Genomic DNA, 26,777 nt, shown 5'->3' with positions numbered 1-26,777 from the left:
GAACAGCCACTGCGTCTGGGGATGTCAGAAGCGGTACATGAGTACATGCTACTCCTTGACTAAAAATTATAGCTACACCACCAGATGACGCTACAGCATCATCTCTGTCCTTTCGGAAGATGACATATTCACACAAAAAATTTGTATTCTTAGATTTTAGGTGTGTTTCTTGTACACACACCACTTTTGGAGAATGTTTATGTAGGAGTTCTTGGACATCGCCGAGGTTTCGAAGCAGTCCTCCGACGCTCCATTGTGCCTCCATATTAAAAGTAAAGAAGTGCTGCTTGTACGAAATGAGTGTGGATGGTGTCTCAAAGAGAGAAGTGACTTATTTTACAGAGCCTTTAGGAAGCCCTGTAATAACTGTTTTGTCTATTTTAGAGCAGTCAAGGGGACCTCGCCGCTCCTTTGGCGCAGTCTGCGCCAATGCACTGAATGTGTCCATCGCCTCAGGAGAGGCATCAGACAGTGCTGTTTTCGTTGTAGGCTTCGTCGTGATAGACGGAGCCTTCAAGCCCATCAGGCTGGAGGTTGAGGGAACCTCTTTAGTTTGTGTGGTGCCCTGGCTGCTGCCAGGGTTCACGGGCCTTCGGTGGGGCTGTATTCTGGGAGGGCGGGGCAGCCGAGGTTGCTCCCCCTGTGGGGGCTTGTGGCATTCGCCTCAGCACGCTAGGCGTAATCTAAGGCATTGCCGAAAACCGAAGTGGTGCTGACCCCTCTCGCACCACTTCGGCCTATGAAATGTTCCCTGCAAAATGCGGGAAAATGCGCTGCCGCACTTCACGGAAGCTTATGTTCAATTTAAACTTTGTGATTATTATTTCTCTTTCTCTTTTCCAGGCCACGCATGACCTGTAATATGCGGGATAGTCACTCTCACAGTTTGCGCATTATACTTGTAGCTTACAGTTATCGTCAGCGGTATTACCTTTTGTGCCGCATTTCGCACAGGTAAGCTGTCCTCGGCAGCTCTGAGAGCCATGCCCGAACCTCTGACACTTAAAGCAGCGCCGCTGGTTGGGTATGTATGGTTCCGCTGGCAGTTTAAGATATCCTGTTGCTATTTCACTGTGGTGAGTGCTAGATACGAAAGTGAGTATGATGTGTTTTGTTGGGGTTTCTTTCTTTTTTCTTATTATTTTGATATGCTGCCCCTGGATGACATTTTCGTCTTTCCAGCCAGCTAGAAGTTCCTCATCAGAGAGTTCCATCAGGTCTCCATCTGATACAACACCCTTCACGGTGTTCATCGTTCGATGCGGTGATATGGTGATAGGCTGATCACCAAATGATGCAAGGTTATGGTCTTTCAATTCGAGTAGCAGGTCACCACTGGTGGTCTTTGTGGCTTTGTAGCCCGCGCCTACAGTTTCTATGAGGCATTTGGACACAAGGAAAGGTGAAATGCTTCTAGCTTTCTTTTCTGTACTTTCACAGTGGATTACGTGGTATTTCGGGAAGTTATCTTTCTTGTTTGGGAAAAATTCAAAAATTGCATCGGTGCACCATCTCTTGGAGGGGGGATCGGTTGTGAGGGGGCTAGGAGTTCCCATGAATTAGGTAGCTTATTCGGCGGCCATGCCAGCCACCCCACTTCCGAGCCCAACAAGGGGAGGCTGCGAGACGCGAAGGAGACACACGCGCCAGGCGTACGTGGCCCCTATAACCTAATATATGTACCCAAGGTTGGACATCTACACCAGGTTAAACCTTGCCGCCGAAAATTGTGGAAGTAAAAAGAAGTGAAGAGAGGACAGGAAAGATCAAAAGTAGTAGAAAAGACGAAAATGGAGAGAGAGAAGGAGACAGGAAGAGGCAACGACTGCGAATTTTCCCTGGGTGGGTCAGCCCAGGGGTGTCGTCCACATGAAGCCGGAGCCAAAGGGGTGTATTGCCTTCGCCGGGGGGCCTTAAAGGTCAGCTCCGGCAATTTTTCGACCATGTCAAGGTAATGGTGTTTTTATGTTCCTGAGACACTCCTGTCATGAGCCCAATAGCTGAAATGCTCAAGAAATTCGAAAATAATTGATGATAAGAAAAAAGGTGCAAAACCGAAATCTGACTGGGCACCATGTCTGCGTATGACGTACTATTTAGTAAGAACCGGAGGCCGTATACTGGTCCAGCCGGCGCGTAGTATGAAAACTTGAAGCCAGACCAGCGAAGCATCGGCCAAACACCACAGAGGAAGGAAGAAAGCTTTTCCGTGCTATACCCGTGCCAAACACCACCGCCGTCGCCTTGTGGCCAGCACAATGAATGCTGTAGCAGCCAAAGTAGTGATGCCATAAGCTGCGTCACTTCTGTTGACATGCCAAACACGACATCCCACAGACAGTGTTGCCAATAATTTTGGCAAGCGAGGTGAGCTTTTCGAGGCAATCTTTGAAATTAATTTGCACACAATCAGTGTATTTTTCAAGCCTGCAATTTGTCATAAATAAGGGAAATGTGCAAAGGAACATACCCAGCGAATTTCATTGAAATCCATTGACCTCAAAAAATCAACGGAGTTGGTCTTTAAAGGTCTAATCGCCTAGCGTCAGCTCAACACCCAGGATCCCCTTTCCCCCAGACTCGGCTCAGCCATGCACGGCTAGGCATCGGAGAGGTCGAAAAACCCCATTAGCTTGGGCTCATGGTGTCGCTACACACCAAATGCCTGCTTGCACATACGCCCCTGCGGGGAGAATACGGGCGTCCGCCACCCATTAAGAAACTAGGAATACTGCAGTTATCCCATGTATACATATGTCGCACACTCTGAGAGAATGTTGGGAAGCGATGCGGGGCGAGTGTTGCATTTTCCACACCTTAGTTACAGTTGACTCCTCTTAAACGGAACTCGAAGGGGATCCATAAAACTGTTCCATTTATCAGAAGTTTCATTTCAGCAAAGTACACTTATTTAGTGAATTAACTTTTATTCGAATTGCACAAGCCTCACCTTACTCATGAGGATGAGTAAGGTGAGGCTTGTCCTACTCATCTTACTCATGAGGAGAAGTAGGAGAAAAAAAAGGAGTGAAGGGTGGTTTGTTTGGCAAGCTCGAGTTGTTTTTTCACAAGGTACGCACCCATGCCTGACAAACTAGCCAGAAATTCTGAACAAGCCTCATGCTCAAAATAGCGCTACAAAAGTTCAATAGCCTCTTTAGCTGATCGGTCTGGTGGCACCACTGCACTGGCAACATTGTCATCAAATTCATCACTGGAAAGTTGATCCTCATCTTGCACTTCGGCAATCATTTCCTTGACGGTCTCCTCACGACAGTAACGAACATTTTCATCAATTGATTCGTAGTCCTGCAGCGTGAAAAGGGCAGAGAGCACGACCTCAATGAATACTGCCTCAATGTCGGCATCAGCAGGGCTTTCTTATTAATCAGGTACTGCTTCTTGCACTTGAAAGCCAGCATTATGAAAGCATCTGTATTGTTGTTGCCTTCACTTGCTCCCAGGCACGAGCCAAAATGTGGATAGCTGCCAATAAATCTATGCTGTAGCATTTCCCGCTGTCTGCACAAAGCAGCACTCAATGAAGCAATTGTCTGCAGTAATGAACTTTAATGTTCTGAATAACCCCTTGATCCATCGGCTGCATCACTGCCGTTGCATTGGCTGGCAAGAACTCCATAATGATGGCTTGGAGTCTTCCAACTGACGGTGGGCTGGGCAATTATCCACGATGAAGACAACCTTCCTGCCTTGCCTCGTAAATCTTGCGTCTTTCTCCCATAGCCAGTTTTTGAAAATGACCATAGTCATCCACTTTCTTCCGTTTGCATGGTACACAATGGGAAGTGTTAAACGCCTTTGAAACAACGTGGTTGCCTTGATTTTCTAATTACCAACATCTTCAATTTCCTATCTCCTGCCATGTTTGCACCCACCAGCACAGTGATGCGATCTTTACTGCGTCTTCCTCCACTACCAGCTTCGCCTTTTAAGGTGAGAGTCTTTGATAGAAGCAACTTATAAAAAATACCCATGTTGTCGACGTTGAAGACATCTCGTGGCTCAAAGCTCATCAAAATTTCCTTGCGCCGCCCCTGTTGCCAGTCGATGCAAATGTCCCTGTTGACTGCAGTACTCTCACCTGAGATTGCTTTGAGGACTAGGTCATGGTGTGTTTTGAAGTGGCTGAGCCACCTGTTTCATTTTATTTCATTTTCGAAGGCACAGTAACTCCGCCCAGTCACCCTATCCAGACTATGCAAGTAATCTCGGAGGCGCATCGTAAAGAACACCGCATTTTGTATAAGTCAACCTTCCATAGTTACAACGCAAGAAACTTGACTTCATTAATCGACCGTAAACACGCGTCTTAGTTGTTTGCCTTCCTGTGCCTCTTTGTGACATGCGCAATGCACCCTATTTTTGTACACATGTTTTTTAACACCTGCAATAACCTTTCAGTTACGAGTGAGCGTTCACGGTGCATATATTTCTTTCCTTGTCCCACTTCTTTCTTTTCACCCTGTAAGCTTTATTCCAACCTGTAGTAACAGTGCCACGGAAAGTTGGTATGTGCATATCGGGTAAGCGACGCACACTCGGTCTAGTGCATGTATAGTTACAGTGCATTCTAAGTAAATAGAAATCTGTTAAACGAAACTGCTGCTTAAACGGAACAGCTGCCTCTAGCACAATTGGTTTCGTATCTGAATTCTGCACTTCTGCTCATCAGCCCGTAAATGAAACTCTTTTCAAACAAAGCACATTTTTCTGGTCCCTTGAGGTTCCGTTTAACGAGAGTCTACTGTATTTCTAGCACACTCTTTAAACGCCAGAACCTTACAATTTACTTGGGTGCAGTGCCGATGGCCACTGATTCTTAAGCATCCGTGAATGGACTTCTGCTGCATTTTTTAGGCAACCAGATTGTGTGTGTGTGTGTTTTCATTTATGCCAAAGGCGTATTGACCCTAAAGGATAATATTAAAACTGAAGCCTCTGAGCCGCTCGGCTGGTTTAACAGGGTGACGGTGGAAATAGTAGACAGGCCATCGCAGCTAAACACCAAAGTATTGAGTGAATCACGCAGTAATATAAAGCACCTCGCCAAGTTCACTCGATCTCAGAAACGCTGACACGATGCAAAAGGAAGGCTAAAACTTGAGGCCAGCGTGCTGGTGCCGGCGGCTGCTGCGGCATACCCCTTTTTCCCATGAGTACTTGCGCGCCAATTGGAGGCGTATCATAAAAAAACACCACATTTTGTATAAGTCAACCTTCTATAATTATAACAATAGAAGGCGGACTTATACTCATACGTTTAATAGCACTATCACATGTAGTAACTTGAGTGCACTTTGAGATTGCAACTTGAGTGCACTTAGTCATGAGTGCCATTTGCACGCTGTCACAGGAAAAACTTTAGCATCACTCACTGCAAAGTACACTTGCCGGCAAGTGCGTTCGCCAACCTCTCTTCGCTGTGGCAGTGTGTGTAGCCTCATTAGAAGTGGCTCGTACATAAATATGCTATTGCATCAAGTGGTGCTCATAGTAATTTTAAACTATTGTTTTTCTTATCAAGAATAACACTGTGTATTATAACAAGTCACACTAGATAGAAAAACCTCACTATTCTCACTCTCGGGCAGTTTGTGGCCATGTGCATTAGGGGGATGCGGGCTGCGTTCGTTGCGTTGTTTACTCCTTTGCACATGTGCAGGTCAGTCGTTCCCTAGTCCTTTGCAATGGCGTGTGCCACTGGTGCTACTTCTATGAAGACAATCGTGGTCCGGTACTGAGATACAGGCGCAAAATGTTGGGATACTAATCCGTCCATTGCCACTTCCATCATTTCCAAAGTACATTTAGCTTTTTCGTGGAGCAGGGCACTGCCAAAGCGACATTCTGTTATCACAAGTGTGCTCGCTCAAAGTGCACTTACGTTAGCACATTTGACAAGGGTATAATTTTGTGTAGACACTTGTGTCAAGTTTTCCACACCCCTCCCCTTTCGTAATGCTGAGCAGCAGGCCAGAAAATGGATTCAGGCCGACCTCTCAACTTTTCTGCCACAATAAACATTTATTTCTCTCTCTCTCTGTTAAGTTTCTCGCTGGCAAAAAAGTGGCATGCTGTTGGAGTGTACTAGAATGAAGGAGTGGGTCCACCAGCAGCAAGTGGTGATGCTGAAGCAAAGAACGCTGAACATTTGCAGTGACACGGCAGTTGCTTTCACTTGAAATTATGGTTAGCTCCAGCAGTAGATTAAGGGTGGGGAGATATTGGCAGCACACTGACGGAAGCATCAAGCACTTAATTCTGTCTCCTCGACGCAGCATCGTATGTCCAAAATATGACCGAACATGCACCTTTTTCTTCATCAATTTTTCTAGCTTCTTTTTATACAAAAATAAATTAAAAGACATGGTTAACACTATAATTACTACTGACAAGTAGAATATTTAGTCATATAAACGTTTCCTTCCCTTTTGTTGAATTGTTTTGAAACATGGTGCGACACCATCTGCCATGTTTGACAGGCGACTGCCAAAATGCCAGCTGGTGTACACAGCGTCTGAATGAACACACCCTAGCCGTGTCAACAAGGGCCCTGTCTTAAGGTGAAGGCAATGATAATGCTGTCTGTATTTTCATTAATGCCTCAGTGCAGAGCCCACTGTGAACCCCCTACTTCATTCTAGTACACTCTTGTGCTATCCTGGAATGGCACCATAATTAAAGACAGCTGAGAAACCATTCGATCATTTACAAGAGCAAAAGACTGCACTTACTGTTCATAACATCAATCATAACAATGTTCCCTTTCATATATCAATATATTCATCTTCCTCTTTACCAGACGTGCCACACTAAACAATTTCAATCTTCCACTTACTAATCATGTTTATGGACGATTGATACAATTTGCAGATGTTAAGATCTGAAATAATATTCTGTACAAAATAAAAGAAAGCACAAGTTTTTCCTGTGTGCTAAAAAAGTACTTTCTTTAAAAAAATTAACAGTTACACTAACATGCACATTTCCTGCAATGACATATTAATTGTATATTGCACTTGACATTATTCTGTATGTATTTATATTTGATGTAATGAATACAAATATTATGTTGCATGCATATCCATGCCTTGTTGCGCAGTATTGCCATTTCCCTGGGAGCGTTCTTTTAGGGCTATATAATTTTTTTTTATGTTTGGATCAGTTTTTTCTTGTTACGACTTAAGTGTACTTTTAACAGCTGCTTTGTTTGAACTAACCTGTTCCTTTAAATGTATATTTTATTAGACCTCTCACTAGCCGGTGGCTATGGGTCTAACAAGTGGTGCATATTTTCATGTAGTAATAACTTCTACCAATAAAGAACTAACTACAATGACGGTAAATTTCAGATAGTTCTGGCCAGGAAAATATGGCATGCACATGGACTTTCTTAGAAGTCTCATGCATGGCACAGAGCATTAAGACGACAACTTGTAAACGCAAGAAATGCAAGATAATGCAATAGATTGCAGGAAGAATGGCATGAAACCACCTCCGATTGCAATAGGTATGGGCAGTAGACTGATTTCGGAGGCCTTTCTTTTGCAATGTGCCCCAAGATACATCATGAATACTGTATTGAAGTTGCAAGTACAGATCTCAAAGGCCATGCTTTTCTTTGCTCATGGAAAACTAGAAGGCAAGATGGGTATCATGTGCCAAGTTTGGGGTGCAATCATTGCACAGGAAAAAAAAATATTATTTTGACAACAAATTTTAGGTACAGGTATCCATGGACTGCTAAGTAGGACTGTATTGGACTCAAGCAGGCCACTGTTTTGGGGGTGGGGATGCCTGCTTGAAATTTTATGGTAATGAATATCAAACCACTCCACTTATGCATGCAATAAATATAGTTATTTTTCAGTTACACTTCATTAATGTAGAGTGCTGTACAGGTTAGTGCTAATATTCATGGGAATAACCTCTCTTTAAAAACTCACTATTGTGTTGCAGCGAACTAAGACACGGTAGTCAGAAAAAGTACTGCTACCATACAAGTCCAAAAGCAGCCTAGAAAATAGTTTTTAAAAGTCTTTCTAGATGTGATAATAGCAATACAGTTCTTGGTTTCCTGGGTGGAACCATGAATAAATTGAAATGTGCAGGTCAAGTGACAAGATAAAAAAAAATGATAATATTAAAGAAGTACATTGAAAGAGAAGTTGAAATGAATGTTGCAAACCTGCTTAGGAAGTTTCTCATATCTGGACAATAATTTCTTGTAGTCCTCCACAGTATTGAACACCATGTAGTCGACGGTTTGGAAAATGTCCACATGAACTCCTTCAATGAAGCTGATTGGATAAAGGTGGCTGAAGGGAGAAAATCAACAGAAGCTTTCAAGATCAACAAGAAAAATGAATCAGAAATAGGGCAAAAACACATAAGTCAAAGCCCACAGGTACATAATGTGATTATCAATATCGCACTCAGGCCACATGTACAAACATGTACCACAGTCAGGCCTTATTAAAAACAAGCTACATTCATACAAGAATAACTTAATTCTATCAAGTATTCATTATCAGCAATGCTACCAAGGTTTTATGAATTAGAGCAATTTTTAGAGCACAAAAGCTTTCGTTTTGGAGCACTTTGGAGCAGCAAAATTTTCATTTTGGAGCACTTTGCAGCAGCAAAATTTTTCATTTTGGGGCACTTTGAAGCAGGTAATCTTAAATCTGGGAGCACTCAAGAGCAGCTTTCACAAGACAGAATACTCTGAAGAAGCAAGTTGCACTTATATTCATTGGCATGAATATTTATTTTCGGGCTCTTGTGAAGAGCTAGAAATATTTCGATTCATTGCAAATCTCATGGAGCCAATGATCTTAGCACTCCCTATTTCACTCGATGATGCAAAGATAATGGCATCATGCTGTTGAGCACAGGCGTGCGTGGGGATCCCCTTGAAAGGGGGGGGGGGAGCGAAAACACAATAGCAGCACTCACCACCTTATTACTTGAATGTATGGGGCAGGGTTCGCGCAATCTCCACCCCATCTTAGGTGACTAGGGGGGTGGCTGCCCCCCCTCGTGCTCACAACATCCAACTTCATCAGTGATTATTTTTGTAGCAAGTAAACAGAATACTAATTCAATAAAGTGGTACTTTAGAAAATAACATTTTAAGTACACCTACGTAGTTATCAGGAGACATGGTAGACAAATGGTATGACGTAGAACGCTAGAGACTCACACTGTCTCAAATGTATTCCCACAGGATGACTCCAAAAAGAAATAAAGGTTCTTTTTTTTTCACTATCAATCATATTTCTGGGCATAACATGATGTCACTTAGCTAGCCCCATAAATTCAACCTCCTCCTACACTTCCATCTTGAGGCTTCTCTGTGCTAGGACTACATGATTTAACAAACTTCCTTTTCTTTTTGCAGTGAAGTTGTATATGGCTAGGGCTTTCTGTCTCTACACCGAAAAACCCATAGTGTCCTGTAAAAAGCAGTGCAAAAAAGAAAAAAATGATCACAGAGTACCGTAAGCATACACATAAGTCAACTCAAAGGCAAAAGCTATATTGTTTTTATTGCAATAGCCATTATATGGACATTCGCGACTGGCTTTTGCTGTCGCTGTCATGTTTTGTGTGATGTTCAAATCGATGTCCCCCTCCCCCAGCGCATTCCATGTTTTACACGGGGTGTAAAAGCACATAAGCGGGGTGATGAATGGGGCTGAAGAAGAGATAAAATGAGCCGATGTATCTCCGTTGCACGAAGGGCATATGCAGTAACATCACCTCGCGTGCCAGGCCTGCCATAGATCGCTACTCGAGCAGAGAGGAACGCACTGCCAGTCTTACAGGAGCACAAACAAATGCAAGGGGTGGGGGGACATTGTGGCCCTGGAGCAGCAACTGAGAACTTTGACTTTAAGAGAATGATTGCTCGTGAACACATTATTTTGGCAGACATTGTGGACTGCTTGTATACCATTTTAGGTGTTGTACTCTCAATGTGAAGAGACTGTGCGAAAAGTGCTTCGCTTCCTGGTACGGCCATATAAGGGGTATGTATGCACTGAACCTTGATCGCAAGGGTGCCGCACCATCGTCACGCGATTTTGAAGGGCCATTAGTATGCACTGTTCATGCTGTGCGATCATCGGTGTGCAAGAGGTGCTTCGGGGGTCTCTAGTCATCCAAGTCGCCGTACGGATATCGAACACAGCACATGCTACAAGCCTTCTGCATGTGCGAAGAGTGCATCGACCTTCAAAATGGCAACTCCACCGCTAGTGCTCCTCGCAGATGACATCAAATTGCATCCTTTCGACCCGATATCATCTAACTCCACAGAATGTCGCTTAAAGGGGCTATGGCCACCCTAAGTGCCGATGTGGTTTTTTTATTGTCAGTTATTCAACGCGAAGCAGAAGTTAATAGCTTAGAATGTTTATGAGCAGTTTCATGACGCCTGAAGATAGTGAGCGCCAGCGACTGCACTCTTCGAGCGACGCAGCCTCCCACCCCTCATAACGAATCAACGAGAAGCATTGAATACGATACTGTAACATTTATTTTCCAACTGTCAACTGTAGATACTGGGATGCAGGGGGCGGACATGTAACATGGCATAGCCCCTTCACAATGGGCCTTCCGACACGACGGCCATCAGCGATGGGCCCACTACTGAAAGCTGCGTGTATTATAAACGAATTGTGGCTGCTCGAGTCAGGAGGCATGCTTTTATTAAGATGACATTTTTGAAAAAAAGGGTGTGAAAAATTTGAATTCGGACCCTAGCACTCACTAGCTTGAAAGGGTACTGTCTTTTATGGGCATTTACTGCAGGAGCGATTACGAACGTGGATGTGCTTGTGGAAGGAAATACGAAAAAGCTTTCCTGAATGAAGATACATGCATAAAGTAATATTGAGGAAAAGTGTTGACGCGTTCTCACCGTGCACCTGTTCTTTTGTGGACGAAGCATGCCATGTCCAGAAACAGAGACATTATGGCAGCATGTGTGCAGCTATTAGAGTTCATTGCTTTAGTTACATGCAGTGTGGCTCTTGAAACAAGCAATCAGCAGCATTTTTCGAATGGACGACGTCCGTGAATGAATCGCTGCTACAGCTACACGCTACTGATTGGAATACACATCACAAGCCCCTAGCTGCAAAGAGTGCGTCTTGCCGTTAAGCCGACTTGCACAACAGAAGTTGCTCCGCACCAAGCACAGCATCGTGGATTACCTGGGACGTATTTGCGACCACTGTTTATTCAGCAGAATTATAGGTATGTGGTTGCAACTTTGGCGGCCCCAAGAACAAGCTTCACACGTTCTGACATGTCGGTGTGGCTACTGACGGTGATAGACGCAACCAAATCCAACTTTGGTGCAGTAAATCTGATTTGGCGCACTTTGGCACAGTTGGCAAAGGAGTGGAATCACTGTATTATGAATGTATATGCAGAGATCAGCAACGATTAAATAAATGAAATTGTAATGATGTTTCGAGAGCGAGAGACATGCACACACGATGCAAGTTCATTTTTAATACCTGCTGATAGCTTCTAGTGTTAATGTGTTGAATGTGAGAAATGTCCAAGTTACAAATACCATAATAAAATGACTGTCCACCACTCGAAAAAGTTTTTCCAATTGTGGCACAAACGAAAAAATCGTTCATCACACTGCCCGCAAGATGCATGCTTTCGTGCCCGAAAAAAAGAATTATAATTTAAACTTGATGTTGAAAGTAGATAAAAAGTGACCACTAGCGTCACCCAACAGCAAATATGGTCAATCTTCACAATCTATTTGTAGGACAAGAAAACCTTGCAGGTAGACTTAGTTTGCTTAAAAGCAAACACGTTTAACTTGAAATTGTATTTTATGTACTTAAGGCAGCTTTAGGTTGCACCAGAGACCAATTTTTGCTTTTTTTTTTCTCACGCTTTCTAATAGGTGTCCTGTGGCACTGCTGGGGGTGTGTTCGCTTGCCTGCATGCCTGCCTGCGAACGGCTGAGAAATACGACCATGGAGTCCGCCGCCACTCATGAGAAGAACAAAAAAGTGTGTGCGCACCTAAAACGACCATAAGGTATTTGTTTTACTAAAAACCAAACTTGATGGAGCCTGCAAAAACTGCACACGGTTTCAGTTTTGAACTTTTGCTGGCACCGAACAGTTTTGTGGGCATTCATCCCACCAATGGAAGGAGACATAACGCGGACAGAAATATTCTGTTTGAAAAATTTCTATTCACTTTCCAGAGAAACAGCTGCAAAGTTAGACACTTAACATGATACGCTTTTTATCGCGACACAAAACAGGAGAGCAATGAAAAACGGTAGAAAGTCCCTTTAAAAAACACCATTAGCATGGATTATGTAACCAGGGTGATAATAAGAGATCAGCTTGATGGCCTGTTAAACAAGCTTTTGAATGCCATGACAAGCTCCTTTCCAAAATATACACTGATGTTCAAATGTGCTGACAGTTTCACATTTTTGCATTAGTGTGATAAACTCTCTGTCACTAGCATTTTTCGAGTCATTATAGCAGTAATCACTGAAATAAAGCATGGGAAATGTAACACTACCTCACGTTCCCTTTGTTTCATCTGATAACTCATCATATCCATATACCTTACATCACTGAAGGTAGACTGCACTAAAATATGCGGTGATGCACAAGGAGGAGGGTTAGGCACCGCAGCCCAACAATCGCTTTCTTCCTTTTCTCAAACTGATACACCATGACAGGTTTATACCACAATAAAATTACTGTCAACTTTTATTTTTTTTTATATCTCAAGATGACAACTGTTAAAAACAACCACCATACACTTCGAGCCGCATCAACCACTGTAATAAGATAGGAATCGAATCATATGATGCACAAAATCTTTCTTTCACTCCTTCATTTCCTATACATCTCAGGAATGGTAATATCTGCCCCCAAGCGCTGCAACCATCAATGATAACAACCTTATGCATGAAACATTAGCTAACATTATATAAACAGAAGAATTATTCTGCCACCTGAACTAATTGCAGTTGTAGGCTTATTTTTTATAATTCAAAGTCACTGCACTTGTTTGTTTTATAACCTGTAGAATCATTATTATCCAGACTTAGTGCACTCATTTGTCTTGTATATTTCATTTCTTGTAACCACTTTACCCTTACATGCCATTTGGCCCACAAAAATTATAAATAAATAAATAAATGGATGAGAGAGACTGACATTTAAAAAAGTACGTCAAAAATTAATAAAACGCTTTAGTACCCATGTGTGTCGAGACCACGAAGGTATCCATCCAGCCCATCAATCAGTATGTTCAGGCTTGCTTGAGACCACTGGTCTTTCAACTTTGGCAGCAGCTCTTTTGTTTTTTTGAGGAAATACTGAACCTTCTCCTGCAAAATGAGAGGTCTTGTTTACCTACAGTAATTCTTGCGTAAAATTACCCATAAACGTCATAGAATGTTGAAACAAACTATGAAAGCACTAATTTTTGTTTATAAATAATAACAGACATTTTCTTTTAATTTTTTTTTCTTCTGTAATGCATGATCTCAATAGATTACAAAATTTACAGTCAATGAAGCTATGTAACTTAGACAACACTCGCCAAAAGGACATACAGTTGCATATCTTGTTTCTTTTTTTTAATTCTAGTACCAAACGCTACAGGATATAAAAAAATTACACCCTCTCTTACTAAAGGGAACTATGTGAAGATGCGAAGCAGTGGGCACTAATGCTTACATTGGCGGCAACGTTGATACTGGTGTTCATCGCGGTGTTGCACAAGAGAGAAACCTGGCGAGCCGCAAAGCACACAGTGATGGGCCAGTGTTTCCTACTGGAACATGCCAATCGCTGCTAACGAGCAATCAGAGAGGGAAGGCTCGGATTTGACACAGCAGCCCACGGTTCGCTTTTAGTTAACGTGCCCGCTGAGAGATTGTGTTTTTCAAAAACGCACAAGAGAAATCTCCAACTGGCATTACATTAGAGGTCAAAATCAAGTGCTTATATATGAGTTGGTCAGAGAACGGTTGTGCAGCGCAAGCCGTCGGCTTTTTCAAACAAGAAACTTGCTAGGAAATGCTGCTTGCGTCGGAGTTGCAAGGCAAGAGAGGGAAAGGGTAGGAGAGGAGTGGGAGGGGCAGGGGAAGTGCATGTGCAATGGGGGTGTAAATGGCGTGGGGAGGAATGCCAAGAGAAGAAAGGGGAAGTGAGTGTAGGTTAGCACACGCTTCCTGCATCGGCGTTGCGAGGGGAAGCGTAGGAGAGCAGAGAAGCGTGAGTGGACGCGCATGCACAGTAAGCGTAGCCACGCCGCACAGCCGATTGAGCTCGACCCTAAGCTGCTTCGCATCCAACAGCCCTTTCCACTTTTAAACACCTCTTCGTCTAAATGCAGCAATGCTTCAACTATTATACTGACATCACTCCCAAATCACAGTTTTCAATCCGGCATGTACTGTGAAAAGTTCACATACGCTCAGTAATTTACAATATGTTCTGGTAAGAGCAAAACACTGGCATCGTGCACAGCATTGCCTCAGGTGACCATTGCTCAGCAGTCACCTCAGGGAATGCTGTACACGGTGTTGCCAGTCATTTAACTCGAGGTAAACGCCAGACAACACATTTAATGAACCATCTGGTGCCCCACTTAGCACTCAGCATGAGGTAAAGATTAGCTAAGAGACTTTCTGCACAGGTGGCATAGTGCTCTTTTTACAAACACCACTGGAATGCCACACATTTTCAGTCTCATTTCTGAGGTGCTGAAAAAAATTCTTGAAATTAAAGAAGTATTGAACACCAGTCAGACAATTGACCATTTGCGGAAAAGTGAGTGCCCCCCGTCGTTGTAAACAGGAAAGCTTCACTCGTGCTTTTGGTTGGAAAACATCTTCACCAACTAATATGCTCAAGGCAGTGTTTATCGGTTCAAATGCCCTTGTTTTGTTGCTTTAGGGCAAAAAATGCGTGCCCATTATTGAAACAAGATAGTAAAGAAGGAAAACATTCTGTTTTCGTTTGTATACATGGTGTAAAACAAGGATTTCTCGGCGACGCGAGGTGATACCTGCAGTTCGTTACTCCGACGGTTCACCAGGTTCATCACGCCTGCTCCTTCAAAAAGAACATTATGTTATACACTTAAAGTTGACCCCTGAAATGTCTGACGATTAACTAGGTTCAGTGAGGGTGGCTTGCACACCGCCTGTGAGGTGTGGTTTTTGTGTGAGAACGGCAGTTTTAGCCGTTACTGCGGGTCAAATCGTTGGAACGCACTGCAATTGTGTTACCGGAAAAGATTTATATATATATAACTATATATATATGTATATATAATTAGAGCACACTATAGACGTATCTAGTACACTTTAATATAAGTGCTTCTAGTTGAAATTTCCAAAGTGCCAAATTACGATGTAATAATGAATATGCACTTCCCTACTATGCTATATTCGATTTCTCCACGTAACAAGACTTTTTCCTACTAAGCATAAAAGGGCTACACATGCAGCTGCCACTGTTGTGATTATTAAATTACTCATGCTTCTATGAATAATTGTTCACACAGATACGTGAGAGCACATCCTCACATAAACAGAAGTATTGTGCAGTAACGCTGATATATGCGAGACTCATGTGCTGCCGTACAACACTAAAGAGATCAGAGAGTGTTAGTTCGGCCAGAGGAGGCGCTGGTTTGGCCAGCGCTGATACAGCACTCATGGCGAGCCGCGTGCGGCACAATCGTCTCTTTCAATAAAGGCTCCTCCTCGGCCAACACTTCACATGCTGTTATCCGAGTATCTCTTTTCAGCACGTAGCCTCGCGGTCAAGAACCTGTCAAAGTTAGCACTCATTTCTCGGTTTTGCTGGGACGAAAAACCAGTAAAAACTAAAAAGAAGGACGATGAAGGCACAACACAGTAACCGGTAGTTTTCTTAGGTTTTTTCGCACCTAAACATGAACTATCAGGCCCAGCTCTTCATGCCCATCTCAGGCCTATCTCAGTAAAATAATTCATGCAGTGTGTTCGCATATTTGCTCTAACTATGAAAGCAAGGCTGCTCAACCACGGCTAACGAATGTATCACCGGCGGCTGGCCGGGCTGATGTTTTCCAACCAAAACAAAAACGCCCATAAAGGGCGCTACCTGTGCCATTACTGCTCATGCGCAGTAGTTTTCCCGCAAACAGTCCATTGCTTGCACCTTCCTTTTTGTGCGCCCCAGCATTGACCTCAATGATGAGGCTCCTCAATAGTGAAACAACTTCTTATGAAACGCAAGTTTCACTTGAGCACTCCACCTGTCATGTTTTACCATGGAGGCCTCATTCTACCTGTGCCTCAGAGAAGAAAAAAATCCATGCATCTCCACAAAGTGAACCATGACTAGTGGGCAAACCTCTGGGTATCGTATCAAGAGTAACTGTATGTTGCCCGAGTGCTGCCCCATTTAATATAGTATGAGTGACATAAAGTGGGTATAAAAATGTGAATTTATTTAACATTCCAATCATCTTAGGCAATTCAAGGAGGATTTAGAAAATTGCTGGAGTGGGGGATATGCCTCGAAAGTGAAACTGAGAACCAGCTAACTTACCAGTGAAATTATACCCTTTTAATAAGGATAATTTGTAAGGACATATAGTGCTCGACGTATACCTTTGCGTTGCAGGTTTCCTTGAGAAGCCTCAAACACCTAGGCACATATTAGTAGAGATCAATTCAACAATACTCTTCTCATTGGTTTATTTTTTCCCGCAACCTGTTACCTTATAATTAGCTTATGTTTATGCTGAAGTCTATAGTAAAACCTTTTTTGTGTGTGTGTGTGTGTGTGTGTGTCTTACATGTGTTTCGACTATAGTGATGGCTCTACACCATTACAACAACGGCAGACAAGGCTAGGTCCTAGGAGCTTTGCCTGTAAAATGTTACCTAAGGTTTTTTTCAGTATAGTCCAACCAGTACAAATAAAAAGATCAAGAATGAGCGAGACATGCTGAGTATTCCTTTTCTACACCGCGTCACTGTTCTACTACACCGAGAAAACTTCAAAATATCATACCAACAGGCTCAAATTTCTACATTGATTAACAGTTTCCCCAAGTGACAGCCTGCATAAACCGCACGTCACTAAAGTAAATGTGCTTCTGAACAATAATGCTGCCTAAATTTGCATTTCGTTTGCGAGTCGGTAAGCTAGCGGGGTTAATGTTAAGAGTGAAATCAGTCTACTAACTGCGAGATGTCAAAATGCGTCGCCTCTGAACGAATTCGTTCACCTTTCTCCTAGCCTTTCAGTGGCAATTCTAACACATCTGATGGTCAAACTGGAGAGGAAGCAACTGCCAAAGCACGCATGGATACCAATTGCAGAAAGAGAAAAAAAAGAAAGAAAGAAAAAAGCGACGCACGCTTACTTTTCTGTCTTGAAACGACTTGATCGAGTAGGATTCCAGCAGGTGGTCGTAACCGTGATAGCCGACCATGGTAGCGAACTCGGGGCTATCTTTCAGCCTCCACTGCCAAAATTCTTCGAACAGCTCGCTTGCCATTGCCTCCGGATGACTGGAGTAGTATTCGACAAATGCCTGGATAGTCGACAGGGCGTGAAGGGGTAATCAGACGCGATGCAGCACGGGACATGTGGCAATCTGAAGTGTGTCACTTCCCACCTCAAGCAGAATGAGGTTGATGCAGTGGACTGGAACGCGAGCTCCCAGCGCCAGCAGTTAAGCAGTCACACGATACAGAAAATACTTGACGCTACGCAGAGGTGCTAACTTGCTTTAACGCGAAATAGATACGGATCGACCGTACAGACAGTCACCTCACGTTTAACGATAAACCTTAGCAAACAATAAAAAAAATAACACTAGTCCTGAAACATCCGCTCAGTAAAATCACAGAACACCTACCAGGTAAAATCAGCTAAAGAAAAACTAATCAATCATCTGATGTAGAGGCTACCTCACTGAGACTTCTCGTAGTCGTCAGAGTCTTAGTGCGCCGTAGAGCTTCCTTGACTTTACTTCCAGCAGCTGCGCTGTTTCTTAACCACCTATCCTCGACTGTGGCAACACACGTAATACAGGTCAATCCACTACTGTCGCAATGCAGCGATGACAATCGCGTTCGTGCGGCTTCGTCGCAAGCAAAACGCACGTGCCGGGTGACGCACCTTGTAAACATACGGAGAAATTGTGGCCAGCAGAAGCCCGCAGGCCGCCGCAGACGCCAAACTAAGTCCACCCATATAATCAGGAATAGCTCAGATGGTTCTTCGTAAGCTGTCTGTGAGCCTACTAAAACGAGATACCCTACATGTTTTTAGTGACCGATTCAGCGTTTCACCCCCATAGCTTTACCTGTTTTCACACTAAACCAATTTTTCGAGGCAAAGTACTCTAGCCTCTGCTAGAGCAACGCCTTCTCTTAAATACAGGAGGCGTTGGCTAAAGTCCAAAGCCACCACAGAACACCTACCAAACCAAAGTAGAAACGCGCTGGATGGATGATTAGATAGATGAATATGGCAGTACCCTTTAAATCGGGCAGTGGCTAGCGCCACCAAGCCGTAATACTTAATGAACCAAAAAAACGAGATTAACTTTTTTTCCCTTTAAATAGTGAAGTTGAGAATTCGCACTTTGCAGTGAGGAGTTTAATTTTCATTCATGCCTTGACTTTAGCCACCAATCAGATAACCTCCTTCTAGTTAATTCTACCCGCTTAAAGCCTATTTTGCCCTCCGTGTCCCTAAACCCCAGTGCTTTGAAAAACTCTGCTCCATCAACCTGAACTATAGGGTGAAGCCCTATACAGATCATTATCAAGTGTTCGGCAGTTTCTCCTTCCTCTCCACACGCACTGCATACCGTGTCTACCCCTTCGTATTTGGCCCGATATGTCTTGCTTCGCAATACTCCCGTCCTGGCCTCAAACAGTAGAGAACTACCCCGAGTATTATCATAGATCCTTTCCTTGGCAATTTCCTGCTTAAAAGTTCAATAGATCTCTAGTGCAGACTTCTTAATCATGCCAATTCTCCACATATCGGTCTCAGCTTCCTTCAACTTCTTCTTAACCGATATATTTTTTTTTGGTTTGGCCCCCTGCTGCTTTTAAGTATTTACCAGTCCATTTTCTGGTTCGCTTCCTCCATTTTGTATCGACATTCTTCATGTACAAGTAGCTGAATACCTTCCTAGCTCAACACTCCTCCCCCATTTCTCTCAATCGCTTCTCAAATTTTATCTTGCTGCGAGCTTCCCTACCCTCAAACGATGTCCATCCCATATCACCTTGTACTCCCTGATTTGGTGTATTCCCGTGAGCTCATAAGGCAAGCCTACCTATTCCACGTTGCTTAATTTCTAATATTGCTTGAACTTCTGATCTCATGCACAAGATCGCATTACCGAACGCCAGTCCAGGAACCATGACCCCTTTCCATATTCCTCTCATGACATCATACCTATTGTAATTCCACAGTGCCCTGTTTTTCATTACCGCTGCATTCACGTTACTTTTAGTCGTCACGTATATATCGTGTTCCCTTAGGTACTCGGCCCCATTGCTTATCCATACGCTCAGATATTTGTATTAATCTGTTATCTCTAGCGTCACCTCCTGTATTTTAAGTTTACTACCTTCATTGTCACTAAAATTCTTGAATGATGATTTTTCCTTACTGAATCTGAAATCTAACCTATCTCCCTCATTACCGCAGATGTCCACCAATCTCTGCAAATCTTCCTTTTTGTTGGCCATTAGCACTATATAATCTGCGTACATCATGCTGGTAGTGCCTGTTCAATGAGTTTTCCTTGTTTGACGAAAGAGAGGTCGAAGCCCAGTCCACTTCCCTCGAATGTGGCCTCTAATCCTTGTAGGTAGATCATGAATAATAAGGGTGGCAGGGGACACCCCTGCCTAAAACCCCCTTTTTACATCTGCAGGCTTGGATACCCGTTTTTCCCACTTTATAACTACCTTGTTACCTTTATAGATATCCCTTAAAAGATAAGTGACTACATCTTCCACGCCTAGTGTGTCCAGTATTCCCCACGATTCCTCTTGAACCACACTATCATACGCTCCCTTGATATCCAAACATGCTAGCCACAGGGGCCTGTGTTCCTTTTCTGCTATTTCGATGCACTGCGTCAGTGATAACAGATTGTCTTCCAACCTCCTGTGTTTGCGAAACCCATTCTGCAGGTCCCCCAGCACCCCCTCATCCTTTATTCATGCCTACAGTCTTTCCTTTATAATCTGCATCGCCAGCCTGTAGACCACTGATGTCACTGTTATAAGACGGTAGTTGTTTATGTCAGCTTTGTCCCCCTTTCCTTTATAGATCATGCTCATCCTGCTAAGTTTCCATCTATCGGGAACTTCGCCATCGATTATTATTTTGCTCACTGCCTCTCTCAAAGCCTGCTTAGACTTCGGACCTAATGTCTTTATCAGCATAATGGGAATGCCATCTGGGCTTGTTGATGTACTACTAGGAACCCTTTTCTTAGCCCTTTCCCACTCTCGTTGTGAAAATGGAGCCATTGCGCCACTTGACTCATCCTTGTCGATTGTGGTGCATAAAGCACTTCTTTGTTGAAATTTTTCTGTCACCCTTGTTCTTATATATTCAATAGCTTCGTCCCCTTCTAGCCTAGCACCTTGAGCTGTAGGTATGAACCTCTGCTCTAGGCTGGTCTCATTTCTTAGGGTGTTTAAATAATTCCAACGTTTCGCAGTTGCCTTTCTATCTTTTTATGTACTTCTGCCAGCCACTGAGCTCCCTTTCTTCTAATTTTTTCATTGATCAGAAGGGATGCATCCTTTCTACAGCTTAGAAAGATTTCCCATTTTCTTTCAACATCATCAGTCGGTTCACCCCGCTGCTTTGCATGCCTGTGTTCCCTAGAGGCTTCCTGACGTTTTGCTATGGCTCTCTTAAGTTCCTCATCCCACCAATTTTTGGCTTTGTGTGTTCTTTTCTAGGGTGACTTGTAACGTGCCTTAGCAAGCTCTAGCTCAAACAGTCTAATTAGATTCGTGTATGTCCACACAGTTTTATTATTATCCTCAGTGATTACATTCTCAATTTGTTTAGTGGCTATTTATATTTGCCTTTCTGAAAAAAATTTCGTTCCTGTAGTTGCTCATCTTGTCTCCTTCCCACTGTCACTGCTCTTCCAAAACTTAGCTTGATACGTTTGTGATCACTACCCAGACTTCTGGAGCCACCTTCATCTATGTGCATTCCCCTGAGCTTATCATACATCCTATGTGACATCAGTGCGTAATCTATCGTCGACTGCAGCCTTCCTACCTCCTATTTTATATGCCCTTCACACTTCTCGGTACTGTTGCAAATGATAAAATCAAACCTTTCACACATATCCATGATCACTTTGCCTGTCGGGTCGGTATACCCATCTATATCTTCTATGTGCGCATTCATATCTTCTAGTATAAGTATGTCGCACTCGCCTCCTAATTCCTCAACGTCCTGTGATATACACTCCACCATTGCCTGGTTTTCCTCTCTGGCCTTTGCTTCCGTCCACAAGTACACCAAACCAAGGAGTGTCATCTGCCCATCTACTTTCCCTCTTAACCATAAATGTTCTATGCATCTGTGCTTGACTCTTTGCCAACCCATACTTTTATGTATGAATGCACCAATTCAACCCCCCTTTTTGCTGCCTTCTGTTCTATTACAATATTCCCACGAGTAGTTCGGATTGTTAGGGGGTTGTTCCATATCCCTGAGATGTGTTTCTACGAAACCGTATACCATCGGCCTCTCCTCCCTTAGCTGTTCTTTTAACTCTTCCCACTTCAGCCTGTTCCTACCACCCTGCATGTTAATATACCCTATGTCTGAATTGGCTCGGCGCTCGTGGCTACGTCTATTTCTGTCCCGGACTCTACCTATCTTAGATGCTGATGCCACTTTGCAATCGTATCTGTCCATACCACCTGTCAAATAGTCTCTCTGGTTGTTTTCCACGGTTGATTTTTTCGCCACCTACGGGTGATCACTTGAACTTGAGAGTTTCCGGGGCCTGGCCAAACGCCAAGCGAGGGCCTTTCGCGGCGAGGGACTTTCGCGGTGTACTCCCACGCCGCAGCGCTGCCGTGCCGGTCCCGTGGCAGAATTGGCATGATTAAGAAGTCGGCGCTGAAGATATGTGAAACTTTTAAGCAGGAAATCGCCAAGGAAAAAATCTATGATGATGATTGGGGTAGTTCTTTACTGTTTGAGGCCACGGCGGGAATATTGCGAACAAGGAGGTTATACTAAAGCTTCTGGAGTGGTGGAAGGGCTCTGTGGGCCAGTGGCTGGAGCGAACGCCTTGCCATATTGCTCAGGGCAGAAAGCGGTTTGGCGCGTTGTAGAGTATAGGGCTTTCGCGTTGTTTTCGTGCTAGTAATGGCTCGTGTGGTGCCTATAATAGACCGATCCCACAGGCCAGTTTCGCGACGCCACCGCTGCCGCGGCAGCCGCGGTGCATGCCGGTACTTGTAGTCGTCCGGGCGCACCAGCCAGCCGAAGTGCCTGAGCGTTCCCTTTTCGATAGATTTTTCGGTCGTGTGGAGCCGTCTTACGATGGAAGGATTTACGTGCTGTGTTCCTGGATGCTACAACAACAGCACAAGGGATAAAGGCTTGGGTTTCTACGTCTTTCCTAAAGAGCAAAAGCTTCGGGAGACGTGGATTCAGCGTATCAACAGGGCTGGACGGGGCGGCAGGTAAGACATCTTATTAAATGTATAGTGCCGCTTTGAAACTAAATAAGCGTATTGCGGTGGTTTTTTTTATGTGAATGTTTAATCATGAAGCTTAGCATACCAAAGAATATGATCTTTGCTCACTCTGCCTGCGTATACTCTTACCGGATAGCTCAGCCGCGGTTCGCGGTTGTGCATGCCGGTCATTTTTTAGCGCATCTTCCTTATTCTAGCGTTTTTTGTTACCGCTGCGTACTAATATTATTATTATTACGAGTTGTAGTGCTGAGGTCTTTTAGTTTTCCATGTTGCGCAAGTGCAGCACCGCGTACGCGGCTTGCGTTTTTTTTTTTTTACAACGCAAGTGGCAAGCATGCAGGCATAAGGGGAAGGCAAGCTCATTGACGAGGCTCTCCTAATAGCTCTACCGTACATCGAGACCTTACTTTTTAGAAACGACGTAACGTACTTCACGGCACGCTTGCAACAACTTACCCAGAACTCGTTGTGCCAAACGGCGATTAGCTTTCGCGTTTGCATCTCGGGGATTGCAACGTTTGTTTGCACGTCACTGTGCAAACAAACGTTGCAATCCCCGAGATGCACATGCGAAAAAAACAGTCGCGCAGAACAACCGCTTACATACATCACTCAAATGAAAACGGTACTCAACAGGCAATGAACGGGTGGCTGTCCTAAGTCCCGCCGAAACGAAGGAGTAGCAGGCACTTATGACCGAAATTCGCGCCGCCTGCTCCCATTAACAGACAATGTAGGTATTGAAAATACTCACATGACGACTTTTTCTTGCTGGTGAAATCGGAGAGACGTCCGCGAAGCTCCGGCGCAGTACTGAAAAAGCGGCGGCCACTGCGTAGTCACTGTAGTCTGGTTGACCGATTGACTACAACTAAGATGGCGGCGGGGCAACTCCGGAAAACCGGCGCATGCGCTGATCGGCTGGTGGGATCGGTCTATTGAACAAGACGGTTCTGAACACGTCTGTAATCACTTTTCGAAAGGACGATGGTGGCCTCTTGGGTAGCATTTGGCTGCGCAAATAGTGTGAAGTTTACCCTGGGCACAACTTTCGATGTGTAAGTAGGCATGCTTCGCTTGCCCACTTTTCCTCCCATATTTTCGCGTCTATGACTGCATTCGCGAGTACATAGATTTCGTTTTTGTGTCCGGGTGCACAGAAACACTTCGAATAATTTTTGTACTTTTCACGATTACAAAAACGTCATATTGCGTGGCACATGAGAGTGCGCTCTGAGGCGAGAAGGTTAAGCGGCAAAAAAGAATGGCGACTTATGTCCAATACACATGTTGAAGAAGCCTACTTCGACGAGACAGGGTAAATGACAAGATGACGGGCTAGTAACATTGCTACAGGGTTTGCATCGTTTCCATGCGCCCTTACAAAAGCCAGTGCATGTGTGCACTTAATACAAGTGAGCGCTTCGTTTTTGAATGTTAATGTAGCACCGGATCTGCATATCTGGGATTTTGAGTTTCATACATTTGCATGAACACTACGCTCCCAATGCCAAAATTTTTGATGTAGCAATATGCTTCTCTCTATAAAGGAGAAAAAGGAAACGAGCTCCTCTGAAAAAAATCATGGAAATACACTTTCGCTTGAAGCGCCTCTCACTGATGAAGCTGTCAAAATCCCGCCAACCCCAACTCCACTCACAAAGGAGTGGTACAGAAAAACACACACAAAAAAAAACAAAACGAATGGTGAATTAATCGCGAACGAGGTACAATTAAACGCTCAAAAAGAAGGATAAGACATCGTAGCAGTACCAATGGGGCCTTCTAAAATATATTGAGGCTTCTCGGAATTTCATTGACCAGATAATAGAGCAGAAAATATCAGGTGAATGAATGAAATGAACCTTATTTGGACCAGGCTCTTTGTATTTCAGCCCTATGGTGGGTGGTCTCCTCAGTTCAGGTAGCCATGGCTCGCTGCCGCCACTCGAGCCCGGTTCACCAATCGCAGCTGGTTGTCAGGGTCTTGCGTCCCCAGCAAAGCCTCCCACTGGTTTTCGAATGCTTCCTCTTTATCCCTTTCTTTCTCTTCGTTTGCGTTTGCACTTGGTGGTGACGACGGTGGTATGTCCAGATTGTTGCAATGCTCCAGTAATGTGGTGCAGTGTTGCACGTGTCTGGAGGGCAAAACTTGCAGTCCCACCTGAACGTTCCTGGATACATAGCATGCATCAATGTTCCGTGTGGGTAAGTTCTGGCTTGTAGTCTTCTCCATGTCACCACTTGTTCCCTACTCAGACTCTCAATTGTGTCCTGGCGGGTACCACTTCCTCTGCTTCCTGTAGTGTACCAAAATGTCTGCGTACTTCTTCGGTATGCGCTCATGCTCGTCGTGACAGCCGTCGGTACGTGATCCCAGCGTGTCGGAGATGGCTCGGCGTACCTGATCTCGAGCCGCGGAGTACACCACCTGGTTCCCCGTGAGAGACTCATGTACCGGTGTCCAAAGGATGGTTATTTCGTCCACTTTGGTGATTTTTAATACATGTAGTGTTGCCTTTCCAATCCTTCCGTTAATGTATCTTATACACGCCTCTTGCAAATTTGTTATCCCGGTAGCCCGCGTATTCTTGCATGTAGCGATGGCCAGGGCTATGCCCAGCTCTTCCACTGTACTGGCGTCCTTGGCACGTATGGATGCTGCTCTCAATTCTTTGCCAGTTTCGTCGACCATGCTTACAGCAAAACAGTCATTTGTAAGGTACGCCGCTGCGTCCGTGTATCTCACATTTTGTTCATTGCTGTTGGTGCGTTGTAGAATCTGCTTGAGCCGTTTTATCCTGGCTTGAGCTTCCTTTGTCGTATTCGGGATGTATGTTCCTAGGTATATTGCTTATATGTAAGTTATTTCTGATCTCGTACGGAATACGCGGAGGGACGTGCCTGTCATCCTCGTTGCGGTAACCCAAATGTTGGAGCAGGGCTCTACCCTTATTCATCAGCTGCAGTCTCTCCAGCTGGTTGACATGGTGTGCTTCCGTGAGCTCTTTCCATGTGTTGTGCATTCCCATTTTAAGCAAGTTTTCCGTGGATGTGAAAGGTGACAGGCCCATGGCCATCTTGTAGACCTTTATGATAAGGGTGTTAAGATTAATCCTCTGGCTATTCTTCATATCTACATACGGGGTCCTGTACGTGATTATGCTTGCGACTAACGCCTGGATCATTTTCCTGCAGGCTTCTTCTTTCAGTCCGTGGCTTTTGCTTGTCACCATTTTTATCAGGTGACTGACCTGTTGCACGGTTTTCTGAACCTTTTCTAACTTGTGGAGATAGTTTTGCACCAGGCTTACCTACTAAGCGCAACCGTGTAGGGGTGCGACGTCCTCCACTGCCACTGCGTGCGACGACGCTGCGGCCGGGTTCATCGTTTTCTCCGACACGGCGCAGAAACCACGCACGAGGCAGGAAAACAAAATCAACGGGTTTATTAACCCAAGATGCAGCACAGTGCGACACTCACGGGCTTGCAGGCCGTATAGGGAACTCCGAAAGACCGAGCAAGTACGCTTGCCTAGGGCACGATGACTCCCGATCAAGCACCGAAGCCGAACGCACAAACGAGAAGCCGCCTGCTGAGCAGCGCGGCAACCCCAGTAGGTGTTCTGTGGCCACCCCATGTGGAGACCTGAGAGCATCTGCCGCGACGAGCGAATCGTCGGGCGCAACATAGCTCGTAGGAGAGGAGGATGTCACGCGTGGCCCAAAGGGCAATGGCGCTGCGTTGTGACGTAGGCCCGCACAGCACGCCAGCGTAGCGTTAGGGTGGCTAGTAGCGTGCCCGGACATGCCAGTGCGGGTCGAAGTCGACGCTTGACTCGCCCAGACAATTAAGGGTGGCCAGAATGGAAGGTGTGATGAGCACAGCGTTTTTTGATTGCTGGAGAAGGCCCTTTGGCGCGCCGATGCCGCTAGGGGCGCTGATGGCAGC

The 26,777-nt window shown here is 44.5% G+C and overlaps 1 protein-coding gene and 1 long non-coding RNA gene across 9 annotated transcripts in view; one reads left to right on the top strand and one right to left on the bottom strand.

Moving 5' to 3' along the window:
* The window catches only part of LOC119161370 (uncharacterized), a 199,479-nt gene extending 180,487 nt beyond the window's left edge, over window positions 1–18,992 (bottom strand). For 2 of the 8 annotated variants that reach the window (XR_012889357.1, XM_075885055.1), the window contains exons 1-4: window positions 18,225–18,990; window positions 17,464–17,634; window positions 13,287–13,417; window positions 8,210–8,339 (exon numbers count right to left, since the gene is read on the bottom strand). Coding sequence is in view for 7 of the 8 variants with exons in the window: in XM_075885055.1 (XP_075741170.1) it covers window positions 8,210–8,339; window positions 13,287–13,417; window positions 17,464–17,634; window positions 18,225–18,299 (507 nt within the window). In the remaining variant the exon portion in view is untranslated. The other 6 variants (XM_075885056.1, XM_037413807.2, XM_037413806.2 and 3 more) reach the window with 6 other exon arrangements.
* Window positions 1–26,777, top strand: part of LOC119162372 (uncharacterized) — a 94,759-nt gene that overhangs the window by 54,661 nt on the left and 13,321 nt on the right. Inside the window, exon 3 of the long non-coding RNA XR_012889359.1 lies at window positions 11,960–12,096. This is a non-coding gene — a long non-coding RNA (uncharacterized LOC119162372). The remainder of the gene's footprint in view (window positions 1–11,959; window positions 12,097–26,777) is intronic.

The sequence above is a fragment of the Rhipicephalus microplus genome, unplaced genomic scaffold (assembly GCF_043290135.1).
Source record: "Rhipicephalus microplus isolate Deutch F79 unplaced genomic scaffold, USDA_Rmic scaffold_65, whole genome shotgun sequence".
Taxonomy (NCBI): domain Eukaryota; kingdom Metazoa; phylum Arthropoda; class Arachnida; order Ixodida; family Ixodidae; genus Rhipicephalus; species Rhipicephalus microplus.
The sequence above is the reverse complement of the archived record's forward strand: the minus strand, read 5'-3'. Positions and strand labels throughout refer to the sequence as shown.